The sequence below is a fragment of the Crocodylus porosus genome, unplaced genomic scaffold (genome assembly GCF_001723895.1).
Source record: "Crocodylus porosus isolate Cpor-Errol unplaced genomic scaffold, CroPor_comp1, whole genome shotgun sequence".
In the NCBI taxonomy this organism is placed as follows: Eukaryota; Metazoa; Chordata; order Crocodylia; family Crocodylidae; genus Crocodylus; species Crocodylus porosus.
The window spans coordinates 5947596-5962877 of record NW_017728928.1 but is presented as its reverse complement, the minus strand read 5'-3'; the positions used below and the strand labels follow the sequence as shown (position 1 = coordinate 5962877).

Genomic DNA, 15282 nt, shown 5'->3' with positions numbered 1-15282 from the left:
AATCTAACTACTATAATTGTAGAAGCAAATACAAAATGGGGCAGGGTCAAAGCAAATGTTTCAAGCACGTGTGCAGTGTCCACCTGCTTTTAAAGGGAAAAGTCTGACTTGCAGAGAAACCTGGTAAGTGGAAAACAAAACAAGAAACAAAAACCCCACATACATGCATATGCTCCTATCTCTGCGTCCAGAAATCAAGTCCTTTCTCCAGGCAGGCTCTCCTTTTCTATTAGGAAAACAAGGATATCCAGCTCATTTAAAGTTTTCAATATGGCTCTTTTGGCTTGATTCCTTCTTTACTTGGACATGATCAGCAGTGCCACTAAGGCTGACAGAACAAGTTTCTTTAACATGAATCCCCCACTTGATTCTAAACATCCCTAAAAGGCCATTTTGCAATTCAACATAAACAGTAGCCATATTTTCTTTAGTTGACTGGCAGATTTGGAAAAAAAGAGTAACTAACAGTACAGCAGGACAAGTGTTGGGTTTATCTAAACAATGGGGAAATGTCACTAAATCAAATCCATTTCTTTCTCCTCAGTCCATAAAGCAGTCAAAACTGCTTTCTTCCTCGATTATTAACAGGGAATATATTTTAGATTGAGGTGGACAACCTACAGCATGGATGCCATAAGGGGTACAGGTGCACATGTGTGGGCGCATCTGGCCAGGAGAGCACAGGCAGCACAGCAGCATGGAGGGCAGAAAGCAAAGCACCAAAAATTGGGCAGGGAGCTCAGGAGAAGAAGCAGAAAGCAGAGTAGGGAAGAGAAAGGAATCAGACTGGCACTTGAGAAAGCTATGAGGCTAATTTGTGGCATGCCTGCCAAACAGGCTAGCCCATACTGTTTTAGATTATGGTAATAAAATATACTAATATATACTTGATATACTAAGCTAGTATATTATCTTAAGTAACAGATGGAGTTTGAGATATAGCCCACCGAACTTACATATGGGAAGGTAACAATAGGCACAGGGAAGAAAAAAAAGTGATACAGAACTACCATGAAAATTGACATGGTCAAATTGTAGCTATTCTTAGCTTATATAACCATGTGATCTTATTACTCTTGCATCTCAAACCAGAAAACACTAAGAGCGGGTACAGTGAGAGACAACAGCATTAAGCGATAGTCAGCAGGGACATACGATGCATAGAGTACTGGTGCCTGCCTGGTAAGACTAAACAAAAGATATTATGTTGATCAAAACCACAGAAGAAAAGGTGGCAAGGATGTGTGAAGTGGTATTTAATGTCAGCTATAATCCGACCTCCAGCTCACTACCTCTTCAAACTTGAAGGATGACATAAGCAGTCATCCAGAACAGAGTCAGTGGCAGCTGGCAGAGATGGTTGGGTGCTGGGTCAAAAGCTGAAGAGAGGGATTAATTTTTGCTGGAAGAGACAACTGCAGAGAGAAAGGAGAATGATAACCTGAGGTACAACTTAGCCACAAAGGAGATCAGTGCAGCCTCCTGCCTAAGCCAAATACCACCCAAAAAGGATGCAATCCTGGAATACTCAGCCATTTATTAGGGCAAAGGAATTCAGATTTTCTGTATTTCACATTGTTAGAGTTTGCACTTGTTCAGAATTCAGCACGGTTTATTCCCACAATATATTGTCTGAGGCAGGATATACATCTTCTGATATGAAAAACTGAGCCTTCAGTTGCACCAACAGCTTTTCAGAGATAAAGACCCAGATAAGTCAAAAGGTGGATCTTCAGTCTTGGGAAGTCAGAAGCACACCCAGTTAAATCCATCTCTGATGCTGATGCTCCTGCCTGCCACTGTTAGATTTCTGAAATATTTAGTCAGCACTCAGCATGCAGAATGTTCTGCCTGGCAACACCAGCAGCCTAAAAGCTGAAACTCTTCAACACAAAGTGCATTGAAATGCAGTGAACAATACAGCACATTGTGCTACTGCCACATAATGCAAAGTGGCTCCTCCCATCAACAAAAGCCTTTTAAAGTCAAATCAGATGCAATACTGGAAAATTCTTCCAACAGAAGCCAAATCAGCCCCTGATAAGAACACTATTTCAATACACAAATTAAGCTATTTTTTCCAATGTGGAAAGACGTCACAGCAAGAAACAGTACGTAGCAACATCACGCGATGCTTACTTTCTTCAGCCATGTCTAATGCAAGCTCCCGATTCCCCTCTCACTCTTAACTACTCTTACTGCTCCCATCGTTCCAGAAAGATGAAAAAAAGTCATTCCCTACCATCTGATGCATTTAAGATGGAGACAGCAAAATTCAAGCTGGAATTCTAGAATGTCGTTTGCAGTGACCTTCAGTGCTGCAGATCTTAAAAATTAGAGGTCCCAGCATGCAACTCTTCATCTTGATCTAAGTGACATACCATTTCATGCCATTTAATTATTACCAAATTTGGATAGCTTGTAGTTTAGAAAATTTAAGTGTAATACATCATATGCACCTTCAGCTACTGCATGCATCCATTTTGATAAGGGGTAATTTCTTCCTAAGTGAAAGCTGGTGTAAATTATAAATGGCACTGTATTTAAAGCAGGTCTGGCTGAATTATGACAGGTATCCAGACAGCTCAGAAAATGAGTGTGGAATTCAAAATCTCCACTTGGACTCCAAATGCGAAAGAAAAAACAAAATCATGTAGTGATTTTCAGAATGCTAGAAAATGTCTGACCAATGGCGCAGGACACCTGGCATCTGTTGCCAACTCAGTTAATGTAATGATCTAATCTGAACTTTGGCAAGTCACTTTACCACTTTACAGATAGGGAACCCGAGTAACAAAGTGCTTTGATATGGGATGAGAAGCACTGTGTTTATAAAGCTCAGGCTTTCCCTGAGTGATTGTTGGAACAGAGAAAGCTGATAACAAAGATGTCAACAGCAGGGAACAGAGACCAAAAGGGAAGAGATACGGGTAGTCAAATACATTTGTTGTCAGAATAACCAAACCCACCTTGGTTTTGTAAGAAAGTTGTGCTAGCAGCCCAATAAAGTCAAACACTTTTTGCAACTATTAGTAATTTGGCTTTCAGATCTCTTGTAAGCAAGGCCTATAATCTCAAACCGGAGTTCAAATCATTGCTCCCAAGTATAAGAGCACTTGCGGTAGCATCATTTGCAAGAACACACATTTCAATCTAGCATTGTTCTGCATCCAGTGCCACTAGGAAATTCCCAGGCTCTGGAACAGCTGCTGGAGCAGGGAATCCTGTTCATATCCCATGTTGAGCAACATGGTTAAATTGGTCAGCATGTATGCTTTTGCATGGCAAACTACTAATACTGCCACTTGTACGGAACAAAGAACAAACAAAGTCCGAGTACACATATGCAGACCAAAGCCAGCCTACGCTACTAAGCTTTGCTGGCCTACCTGTGCGGAAAATCCCACGCTTGACACAAGTAAGCCACAAGACCCCCACAGTGGATGGAAACGATTTGGCCAACAGAAGCTCTAGTTTGTGTCATTCAGAAAGGTGATGCAGCAGAAAAAAATTCTGTTGGCCTATGCTAAGGGCTCTGCCAACATAACCATAGCAGCAAAAACTCTAATTTGAACAAGCCCTGAGAGAACTGAGACTAGCAGAGGGATCACTAAAAAGAGCACAGCCAGGGAAGAAGGGATTTAGTAAACGCTAACAGCATTCCTGCCACAATACCAAGGGAGACACTCCCAGCCCCAAAGACCTTACACTCAAATGCACGCCAACTGCAGCCTACAAACTAAAGATCTATTTTCAGATGTAGAAAGGTGCTGGAAAGCAGAGGCAGTGAACCACCACAGAATAAAATGCACATTAATTAAGTGCACAAAGAATGTTATATACATAAAGTATGCCTAATACTGAAAAACAAGACTAGGAGAGTCAATGAAGGTCAAAACCATGGGGATAAACCTGTTCTAACTGCTGTGTAATTAGGGGCCTGCTACATGTTCAAATTAAAGCTGGATAGCAACCAGCTATAGGAGTTGTTATAGATTTTCAAGCGCGAACTTCATAGCTGGTTGGCTCTTTTTATAGCTTGAGTCACTTTTATTGTGTGATAATTACTCTGCACATGTGACTGGTCTACATTTATTGTACAAATAACCAGTTGTGTAATATATGCAACGTGTAGCAGGGCCCTCAAACTTAAAGTCAAACAAATCATTTCTCATTATTTTTATCTGCCTCCCCCTGAAAGCTTGAAATTTAGCAACTACCTGAATGTGACAAACTGAAGCAAGTGCTTAGCAAAAGCAAAGATTAAATACGACTACAAGTATGTTCATAATCACTTAATAAACTGACTAGGCAAATGACAAGTAGGTTCTTTGCGGAATCTTTCACTTACCCAACTTGAAAGCAGAATAGCTTTCAGCTGGAAAAGTAAACTACTTGCTTTGCCAACACAGCCAAGACACATTATTCTGATGGGATATTAATACCACCAAGATCTGTGTTTTACAGCTTTTTATTAGTTAATTTTCTGGCCACACTCTCTATTTGTTAAAGAGTAAACCTCTTTTTGTTAGAAGACAAACAACCCCACAACTTTCTGCAAAAGATTTGACCGGTTCCATAACATCAAATTAAATTTATTGTGGCAAATAAACATTATTCTGAGCCTGTTCAACTCTAGACATTAAATCTCAACTATAAAAATTATCCAAATATCCACTCTCTTTTTCAAGTTTTTACTCATCTATATACAAGTTATGCAACTCCAAGGGGGGAAAAATAGTAACTTAATAAGAGTGGTCACATGGGTCACAGCTAAATAAAAAGTATAATTCATAAGTCACAAAGCAAACAGAAGTCCTTAGGATCTGAACAAGAAGAGTATTTTTAAAGAGAAACCAGTTCTTGGTTCATTTGATGACTTACAGTCAAGCTAAACAAAGTTTACAGGATGCACTCAAAACTGTCCATACACAGCTAACCTCCATCCCTGCACACAATCTAACCCAGACTGTGTCCTTATTTCTTCCTCCAATCATCTGACATTTGCTCTCAGAGTCTCATACCCAAGAAGAAAGCTTCACTTGAACTAACTAACTAACTAACTAAATATCAATACTTCTGAATCTTCTTGGACTGACTTGACAAGATGCTCTCCAGACCTGCAATTAATCCAAACTCCAAGAAATAAAATGCATTTCCTGAGACACTGTAGAGTTCAGGCATAACACGGAAACACTAACCTCTTCCACTCTCTGCTTTCAGCAGGAGTATTTCAAACAACAAAACATCTGCCCCTTGCTGCTGAAACAGTTGTTACACTTTTCCTGCAGCTGCAATACAACATTTTAGCTTGTTTCTAACTTCCATAAGACACACACTTAGGGGTCAAATTTGAATACTTTTGCCTACTAAGACGCTTCTGATCTTGCCAGCATTAGTTGCTCCCTAAACAGCACTCCAATTACACAGTATTTCAGCTCCTTTGCCCCTTCAGATATCTCATTTAGTTTGTCTAGCTAGAATAGGAAGCATCTATAAATACAAAACTCCCCAAAAACAAAACAACCTGGTTCACACCAGAAAGAAAACAAAACGCCTTACCTTCAATATGTCAGGTTCTTTGATATCCAGAGATTCTGTATTCCACTGCTTGCTCAGATTTCTATGTAAATTGTGATATTCCCAAGTAGTGGGTGTAAAAAGCCATATCACACAGAAAGCCGTCATAAATCCAAGTGCAACCCCCAGAAATAGTCCACTGAAATAACTAGGGAGAGGGAGTATAAGGTAAGCATAGACTAACATTGTAAAGAAGTACAAAGCCTTCACTGGTATTTTAGGCTGCTGCACATAAAGGTTAAGGTCATCTTCCCTACTGAGCACAATACCATTTCCCTCAGTCATCTCTGGCTTCAGCACAGCATCTGTAGATTTATCCCCTTTATTTTCTTCCTCTATCAAGAGAAAGTCTTCAGAATAAAGTTCACAAAACTCCTCATCCTCTTTGCTTGCAAGTGCAGACAAAGAACATTTTTCAAGTACAAGTGGAGTTTTCAACCCAACATCCTTTGTGCATATAGACTGAGAGGTCTGACTCTCCATATCTTTTGCCTGTTCCTCAGCAATTTTGGCCTGGTTGCTCTTATTTAGATGAGGGTCACTACCATAGAAGTCCCCTTCAGAATCACATTCTTCTTCCTTAATGCTGTAGTTGTTATTGCTTTCCAAGTGGCCATTTAAACTGGAAAGATTTGATAGTTCTGAAGCACTTGAAGATAAGGCTTTGGGCCTGTGGCTACTACTTTCATCACCTATTATTTTGCTGAGGAGCTGAAAAGGCTCATAAATGACTTCTGAAAGGCGTCTTTTAGTGTCTTCAATTTTAGCCTCCATTTCAGGGACTTTAAAAAAAGAGCGAGTATCCAAAGGAGACGTTAATGGGGAGGAGGGGGCAGTTTTGGAATCGCCACCTGTAACAACTCGAGGCTGAGTGAACTGCTTGAACAGGTGCAAGTTCAGTTTAGAGTCAGGTGGTCGGTAGGACACAGCTTCAGCTTCTTGTCTAGAAGTGTCCGTTGACAAAGACTTCACTAAGGTTTTCATTAAGTGCCTGTGTCTTGTGGGTGGGGTGGGCTCTTTTGGTTCTACATCTGTTGAAAGGGACCTAACTAAACTCATAAAAGGCTTTGAGCCAGAAGTGGTGGATGATGTACTAGACAAGACAGCTGCCTTGGATGGGGAGGATGACGGGGAGGAGGAGCTGGCTTTCTGCTCAGAAGGCAATGACACACCTGATGAACTAGCTACGTAACAGGAGTGCAAGGAGGGAGACAGAACTAATGGCACTGCACTGAATACTTGGGAAGTGGAAGGAGAATCCAACAGCTTTACAGTGTTTACGGTTGGCATAACAGCAGGTGATGGAGACAGTAGGGATGCAGAGTTGACCATGCTAGGTGGGGTAGCTGGGCTAGAAATGTCATGGCTGCCATGTTCAAAGCTGAGGTCTTCCTTGGCTTCGAGTGCTGTCACAATGCTTTGGTCATCCAGGTCCTCATTCGGCATCTGCTTAAACTCCTCTTCCTCCTCCTCTTCCTCCTTCCCAAATGCCGAGAAGTGAATGGTGATGGTTTCTCGAGAAACGGATCTCTGAACTTGCACTTTTGGGGCAGACTGCTTTGAAGACATTTCACCAGTTTTCTCTGCATGGCTACTGTTCAGACTTGTCATTGCAGATTCCAGATATGCTTCAAAGTCTGTGGAGAAAACATTGAACCAAATGAAATGCAATTTCTGCCCAGCCACACACTTGTTTTCTAATATTTAAAAGACACAGAAAACCTGTTTACATGCACCAAATATGTCTGCTAAAGAGCACAAAATATTCACTTTGGATCACAATAGTTTTATGCGAATTTCAGTAATATAACAAGGTATGAACCACTGCTCTAAAAGTTACCGTACATATATCCTTACACAATGAGTATATGACATTAGTATATTTAATATTTTTAGTACCATTTTCCCCTGAGTTTGTTTTATTCTCACCCCCATATTCATAATATTATCAGATGCAAAGGTAAAAGATGGCTAAGTCACAGTGGGACGGATGACGAGGAAGATAATGAGAATGAGAGCACGAGGAAAAATGGAAAATAGGAGATAGAGGGGAAAAAGTCCTGCCAAAAACTGTCTTGGAGAAGCATCAAAATGTTGCTAAATTCTTCTTTAGGTAGGGATTTCTTAGGGTGATATCTTAATTGGACCAACTATGTAGCTGTGATCAGTTAGACAAGCTTCTGAATGAAAGGTATTCTTTGTCAGGTCTCTGATCACAGCATTCACATAGTTCAGAGGTGTAAAAGATGCAAGGAATTAGAAATGCAGGTTATTAGCTGCATTCGTACTGTAGCCAAGTCAGTGTCTGGTTTCACACAGAAAAGCAAGTGCTGCCAACCAGAGGATCAGAGTTTTAGCATTGGTAAAATTGCCTTAAAAGTTTCTATAAATTTTTCCCCTGCAACATGACACCTTTTATAGTCCAGTAAATTCTGGTTCAAGTGAAACAACACTGAAACTGCTTTTTCTTAAGTGCCATATCCATCAATGCTATTCTTAACAAAAAGAGCAGCAGGCTTTAAACAAAGCCCCCATACTGTATGCCAGGGTGGGCAAAATGCAACCTGCAGGCCGGATGCCAGGTCATTCCATCCAGCCCACGCGGCCCCTAAAACAATTAGAAAGTTAATATTTATCTGCCCGACTGCCTGTTATGCAGCCCTCGATGGCTTGCCAAAACTCAGTAAGCGGCCCTCTGCCCAAAATAATTGCCTACCCCTGTTCTATACAGAGATGAAAAATCATGTGGAAGCCATGAATTTCAGAAGTTGTGTCCAGTATGTAGGATAACTACTATTGCATCAATATGTACTTGCCCAGGTGATTTACTTGCCATCAAGGAAAGAAATACAAGCTTAGCTAGGGACTATTTGCCTCGGAGACCATTTTTTTCTTCCTCCCCCTCACACCTTCAGACAGTTTGGTTCTAGACCATTACACTGCTAGAATTATTAGTTTAGGCAACCTTTGTTTATTCAATGCAACTAGAAATGCTTTCAACTCAAAAGCAGCTTGGTACAGATTCACCCACTAAATCTGAATCTCAAGCCAAACTAGCTTTCAAGCTGTTCCTACTGACGAGGTGGATTTCAGGTCTATCAGTAGCTCCATCACACCCTCACCGCACATAAAGTTCTACCAGAAATACCTCCGTCCTCACCTCAAAACAAAGCTGTTCTTGACCATAAGGATCCTGCAGGAAACACAGTCCCCATTTTCTCTGGAACCTCAGCCCACCACTGTCACGATATACTTTTATTAACTTGTTTCCCAAAAACGCAGAAGTCAGTTTCCAAGATACTGACTTTCACGTGTAGTTAGGAGGTACATTAATACTTCAAGTCTTTCCTTTCCAGAAAGAGAACAGCAAAAAATAGGATTAAGAAGTGTATCTACAAAGCCACAGAAATATTAGGAAAACCAAGGTGCCAGTGACCAAAGCACCCCCCCCACCGCAATTGTCAGGGAGCATGGAATAACCCCTGTGAAGAGTACTTTATCTTCACTGTCAAGACAGTAAGTTTGTCACCTTAGTAACTAACCTATTTCTCAGGAGCTGCTACTCTGCTGCAATCAAACTGTCAAGGAGAATTAATCAAAAGTCTTTGCTGATGTTTAAAGTGCAGTTCCACTCAGAAAAGTGAGGGGGAAAAAATCCCTGCAAAACAGCATTTTTAGTACAATTGTCCCTTGTGCAACTGAACAATAACTGCTGATTTCTGTAACAAAAGCTGTTATTCCTTGTCAATATGCGCCTCTGGAATACAGTGGGGTGTAAATCTAATTAATAAATAAATATTACGGTACAAGTAGGGGAGAAGGAGCTGGCTCCACTCTAGTTCATCAAGCATCTTCAAAAATTCCAATGGCAAATTCCTGCTATGCCGTTTTCCCAGTTCAATCCAACTGCAGATAAGTAGAATTTGGCCTACAGAATTAATAAACATGCATAAAATAGAAGAACCCTGTTATGCTTTGAGCTCTCAGGGTGAATTGACAGTTACATTTTTCCCCACTTGTAATAGGAATTACTTCCTCTGGAAGTCACTAAGATAAAGCATGAAACTATTTACAAATTTCCTTTTTGATAGAACAGCATCAACTGATGTTTATACAATCTGATAACATTTCACTAATATATGCCATCGCCTGTACAAGATGCCTTAAAAAAAACAACCAAACAACAACCACCACCACCACCACTAATTTTCTTGCTGACCAATAATAGTAAATACTGAAGTCAAGGGTTCCTTTCCTTCGTTGCACCAGCAGTAATAGAATGTGTACTGCCAGAGAAGATGGGGAGTGTTCTTCAAGTTATGGGGAATATCACTAGTTTTCTTCATCAAAACATTATATTTAAAATAATAAATAAATAAAATAAAAATCACTCCTTGCTCCCCTTCCCACAACTTGTATTTGTGACTTTACTATAAACAAGTTAGATTTCAAAGGTTTCTGGTGTTGCACTCAAAAAACAACAGCATCTCAACCAAGATTTTGACTTGATGCTAAATTATGACTTAGAGCAGGGGTAGGCAATGATTTCAGCTAGAGTTGAAATCATTAATCGCTTAATGAGTTTGGTGAGCAAAAGAGGACCGCATGGGTAGCTCTGCCCCTTAACAGGTGCCCCACCCCCTGGCTGCCATCTTGGGACCAGACAGCCTTTGCCATCAGAAGTCCCTCCCCTTGTCCCTGGAGGGACTCATTTTGGGAGGGGGTTTTCCATCTTACAACCAGCAAATACCAAATCTAAAAAAAAGTCAAACACCTACAATATTCTAATTTTATTACAAAAACACTTTTGTCATGATCTGTGTTTGTGTACTGTGTGTCAAGGTGATTGCATGAAACTCTAAAATAAATTCTTAGTCTTTTATAGTGCATGCGTGGTTTGAGGGAGGGTGGGAAAGGTGTGGGGACCCCTCCCATGCTCCCCCCATGGCACAGCAGCAGGCAAGGGTGCTGGTGCTTGGCTCTGGCCAGTGCTGCAGATCACAGTGAGGAGCACAGCCCCATCGGACCATTTGTTTCCCCTGTAATCACTGGGGCCAGGAGGGAAGCCCCAGGTGCTGAAGCTGGCTTCCTTCCCCACCCCAGCCCACTCCAGTGCCTGAGGCTTCCCTCCTGGGCCCCTCAAGTGCAGGGAGTGCCTGGGAAACAAACAGCCAGGCAGGTGCTGCACTCCTTGCAGCTCTGGCCAAAGCCAGGAACCAGGCATCAGTGCCAAGAAACTCCCCCCCCCACCCGGCTGCTGCCCCCACTGCCTACAGGCCACAGGGGGAGAGGGGAAGAGTGTGGTAGGAGGGGTCCCCACACCCCTCTCCCCTTACACCCACACCCTGCCCACCCAAGCTCTGCGCTGCTGCTCTGCTGCTGCAGCCAGCCCCAGCCTCACACCCTCTCCCCCAGCTGCTGCCCAGAGGGAGCCGGATGCCAGGAAAACCTGGTGCCCCACCACACCCCATGCTACCTCTTCCACCCATGAGGGTAGGAGCGAGGCATAATAGGATATGTTGAGGGCAGGTGCCTCACTTTCACCCTCACAGGTGGAAAGGCTGGGCAGGGCACAATTCATTGGGGAGGGGGGCAGCTGCAGGCTGGATGGAAGTCCCTGGCAGCCCAGATCTGGCCCGCAGGCTGTGTTTTGCCTGCCCCTGACTTAGAGCCTGTTCATACCAGCCACTGTTCCTCTCATACCAAAGAGCTGGTTTGCTTTAGAATGCCATCTTAAAGGCAACACAGACTTAATATTAAAATAGTCACTAACCAGCACAGATAGCAATACAATAGAAGGCCTATAATCTCATGTGGAGTAATAGCTTAAAATGTGCCTTACTGAATCAGTTTTTACTGTTATTTGAGACTCTGTATACAAAAGACAGAAAGTGCACCTGAGTTGTTGCAACATCTGGTACACTGCCAGGATCAGAACTTCATCCTTGCTGTTCCATGCTTCCTTCCAAGTGCAGATATCAATGCTCTTTGAAAATATTAAAAAAGAAGCCTTACAACACCATCAGCACTTGCCATCTTCAGTGGGGAAAATGGAGGCAAGACAACACAGAAGTCTGTAGCAGATTAGGGGAACAGTAGTCATGTACAAAACAAAAAACAAAACTATACACAATCTAGCCTTACAGTTAAGTAGTAGATAAATAACTGAATGTGACATTTGGTGCTCTGCCACTATTGATGAGAAGCATATACCTACTGGGTCAGTTTGACAGGTATTTTCTACAGCTTCTTGCATATTTATTTGTTAAGGCGGAAGAAAGTTTAGTGTTCAGAGTCCCAAGTAACTTATTTTCCTCTAAACAAGAGCCTTTAAAAACACACGTGTCACATTATGTCTGCTCCCCCTGTCTATGGAACATGAGGTTGATCAAGTCCATTTTCAGTGCATCAGGAAGAAGTCCCCTGCTGGGAACAGCATGCCTATATTCCAGTTACATGACTACTGAGAATTCTAGGAAACACTTCATTGAGGGGAGAAGTAGTCAAGAGTCAGGCGCAAGTTTTACACTTCTTAACATGAGCTTATCCAGAGTACTCCCACCAAAATTAGAATTCTGCCAGTGCCTTTAGTGGTTACTGGTATGAATTATCTAACTGATATTTTTACTTCCTATGTATAGAGGGAACCTTTTACCATATTTCAGTCTGGCAATGCAAGATAATGCTATTTTTCAAATAGCACAAGTGATTAGTTGACTACACTGGGCCAAGACTTTTGTGTTTCATAGCACTGACTGCTAAAATACAAATGATGTCTAGAGCAGGTTGCAAACCTACTCATCAATCTATTGACTAGTACCAAAGAATTAAATGCTGCAGAGGGGTTGGAGACATCAATTTATTTTTTTAGAAGCAACTTTCAGCATCTCAAAACAGATGCACTGTTATTGAGAAGACTAGCATGAAGAAATGCAAACAACGAAGCTGATTAACCAACCCTAAGCTTGTAGTTCTTGGAGGTCATTAATCCTTGACACTGAAATCAAGCATAACACAAGCAAGAACTAAAGCAGGTTTTCCCCAAAGAGCTGCATCAACACACTGCAAACCCAACCTATAAACCATCCCATAGCTCTGCCAATACAGATCACTCCTAACAAATAGCATCCTCTATCACTCCAGTTCTGGGTTCTGCCTCTCTACCAACACATCAGACTCCAATTTTCAGCTGTCAGCCCAACCAGGTACCCTTTCCCCCATTCAGGTGAACTCCCAGGCTCCTCACCAATGCACATTAATCCTGACCTTGAGCACCTTCCAACTATTCCAGCCTGTACCAGTCTCCATTACACTCTTCCTATTGCACCAGACTTGGAGAGGAGGGAATGTTGTATTCATGACATTTTTTTCCAGGATTAATAGAAATTGAGGTTATCCATGCATCTGCCCTACTAATTTGAAACAAGCCAAACAGCACAGACTTTACCATATCCTCCTGCCAGCCAATGTGACAATCCTGATATTGCAGTAATGATTGACATCTACAGAAAAAACAAACTATGAGACCATGTCTCAAATCACATCTCTATTGAAGATTTCTTCCCAGAAATGTAGCAACTGGCTCTTATGAAATGCACTGTGGTCACCAATCATTTCACACAGGCTACCTGCAATGGCCAGATAGGAGTAACACTGGACCTGGTGCTGAATTTGAATTAGTAGTAAATGAAATCATCTACATTCATACACATACCTTATTACAAAGCTGGCTGAAATCTCTGACCTTTATCCCCTGTGGTAAGTGCTCTGATGGTTCAACTTAATGCCCTTGCCTTGTGATCATGCTTACTTCTGTACTGAAAGTAGTTATCTGAACTCCAGTCTCCTTGGGACATCAGCCCTTTTTTGTGGATCTAGTCCAAAAGGACCTATACCAGGGGTTGGCAACATGTGCATCACAGCCAGAGAAGCAGGGGGCTGGGAGAAGCAGAGGCAACATGCATGCAGCAACCACATGCATGGTTCCAGTTGGGGTGCAGGGAAATCCTCTCACTGCTGATGTGCTGCCAAAGCCACCTGGCACACGCCAGACCTGCAAGGCTGTTGCACCCTGTGACTTGAAAAAGGTTGCCAGCCCCTGACCCATACTATTAAAGTTGTTGATAAATGTGAAAAAAAAAACCCCAAGTGATTCAGGCTGCAGGAACATCCATATCTTAACGCAGTCCAAATTCTTGGCAGAAGCACATTTACAGACTTTTTTTTTTGTGCATCTAAATTGGTATGTCAGAAGTTTGCCACTTGGTGACAGATCAGATTAGCAGAGTTCCCTCAGGCTGGCTCCATATAGTGTTATTCTCCACATTACACTCGGGGAAATGGAGGCCTTGTTTCTTAATAACAACAGACCAAAAAAGAAAAAAATCAGTCGGAAGGGCTCTCGTGATCACCAGAATTAGAATTCAACCAATGATGAGGCACAGAATGCTCCAATATTAGCAAAAAGAAAGCAACTGCCCTTTATGCTGCTTATCATAGCTTTTGGGGGTTTTTTTTGTTTGTAAGAAACAAAGGCTTGATTTATTTATTTTTTTAATTAAAAGCAGGCATAAGGCTCTGTCTACCCTTAAGACTTTTTGCCATCCCAAAGCTGGAATACTATTTTGGTACAAGCCCCATTTTAGAGCAGTACAGCATATCTTTACTACAGATTTGTCCCTACATTGCTGTAAATATGCCAAAATGTAAAAATTCAGTCTACAAACCCTACAAAAAACATTCATCTGTGTTTATCAGGACGAGCGTAGCTCTCTTTGCCATGAAACACAGCTGCCAAAGAGGGTGGGAATCCCTGCCATCATGCATTGACTCAAAAGTGTGTGGTAGCATGAAGAACTTCAAACAGAGGTAATGGGCTATCAGTAGGGATCCTGGTTTTCTCTGATAAAAAGAATAATCAAATTCTCTGACGAAAAATTACAAATTCTCTTGACAAAACCCCCAAAATACATTATTAAAATTAAAAGCCCCCTGCAGCTCACCCCAGCCCTGCTGGTGACCCTCACTGCTCCCAAAGCCCCCCCAAAACTGCTGATGACCCTCACTGCCCCGGCCTACTCACACCTCTTGCCTCCCAGGCCTGCTGGAGGGGGCTCCCAGCCCCCAGCTGCCAGGGTTATGGGGCCAGGGACCCAAGTCTGCAGCTCCCTGCTCCCCACACCAGGCAGCTGCAGTAGAAGCCACATGGAGCTGGCTCCCCCACTGTGGCTGCCTGCTCGGGTGCAGGCAGGGCCAGCTCCTGCCCTCATTCCAGCCAGTGCCCTCAGCCATGACCTGCAACTCCCCAGCTCTGCCAGAGGGGCCCCCAGCTCCCTGCAAGCCCCACTTACCTCAGGGTCCAGGAGAAGAATGAGGCTGAGCTAATCCAAGTGGAGCCATGGCTGACAGTCTCAGACTCTGCCCTTTCCCTCCCCCCATGTGCGTTTCCCACCCTGTTTGCAAACAGCTCTTGCAGGCTGAAGCTCAACCAGCCTACAAGGTGTTTGCTAAAGGAGGGAATCTGCGGCTTTCTCTGCTAAAAGGAGAAATCTGTGTTCTCTCTGATAAGAAGGAGAAATCTGTGGTTTTCTCCGTTTTTGTGTGGGAACCAGAAAACCTGGATCCCTGGCTATCAGTAATGAGGCGGAGGAGTAAAATCCAGCAAAGAAAGGTTTTGATCAAAGATGCCTTACTCCAACTTCT

The 15282-nt window shown here is 42.5% G+C and overlaps 1 protein-coding gene across 4 annotated transcripts in view; it reads right to left on the bottom strand.

The window, feature by feature from the left end:
• The window catches only part of TEX2 (testis expressed 2), a 117413-nt gene that overhangs the window by 53056 nt on the left and 49075 nt on the right, over window positions 1-15282 (bottom strand). For 3 of the 4 annotated variants that reach the window (XM_019542389.1, XM_019542387.1, XM_019542388.1), the window contains exon 2: window positions 5563-7217. In XM_019542389.1, coding sequence (XP_019397934.1) covers window positions 5563-7191 — 1629 coding nt within the window. In that variant the 5' untranslated portion in view covers window positions 7192-7217. Of the gene's footprint in view, window positions 1-5562; window positions 7218-14318; window positions 14423-15282 lie in introns of those variants that run through there. The other variant, XM_019542385.1, reaches the window with a different exon arrangement.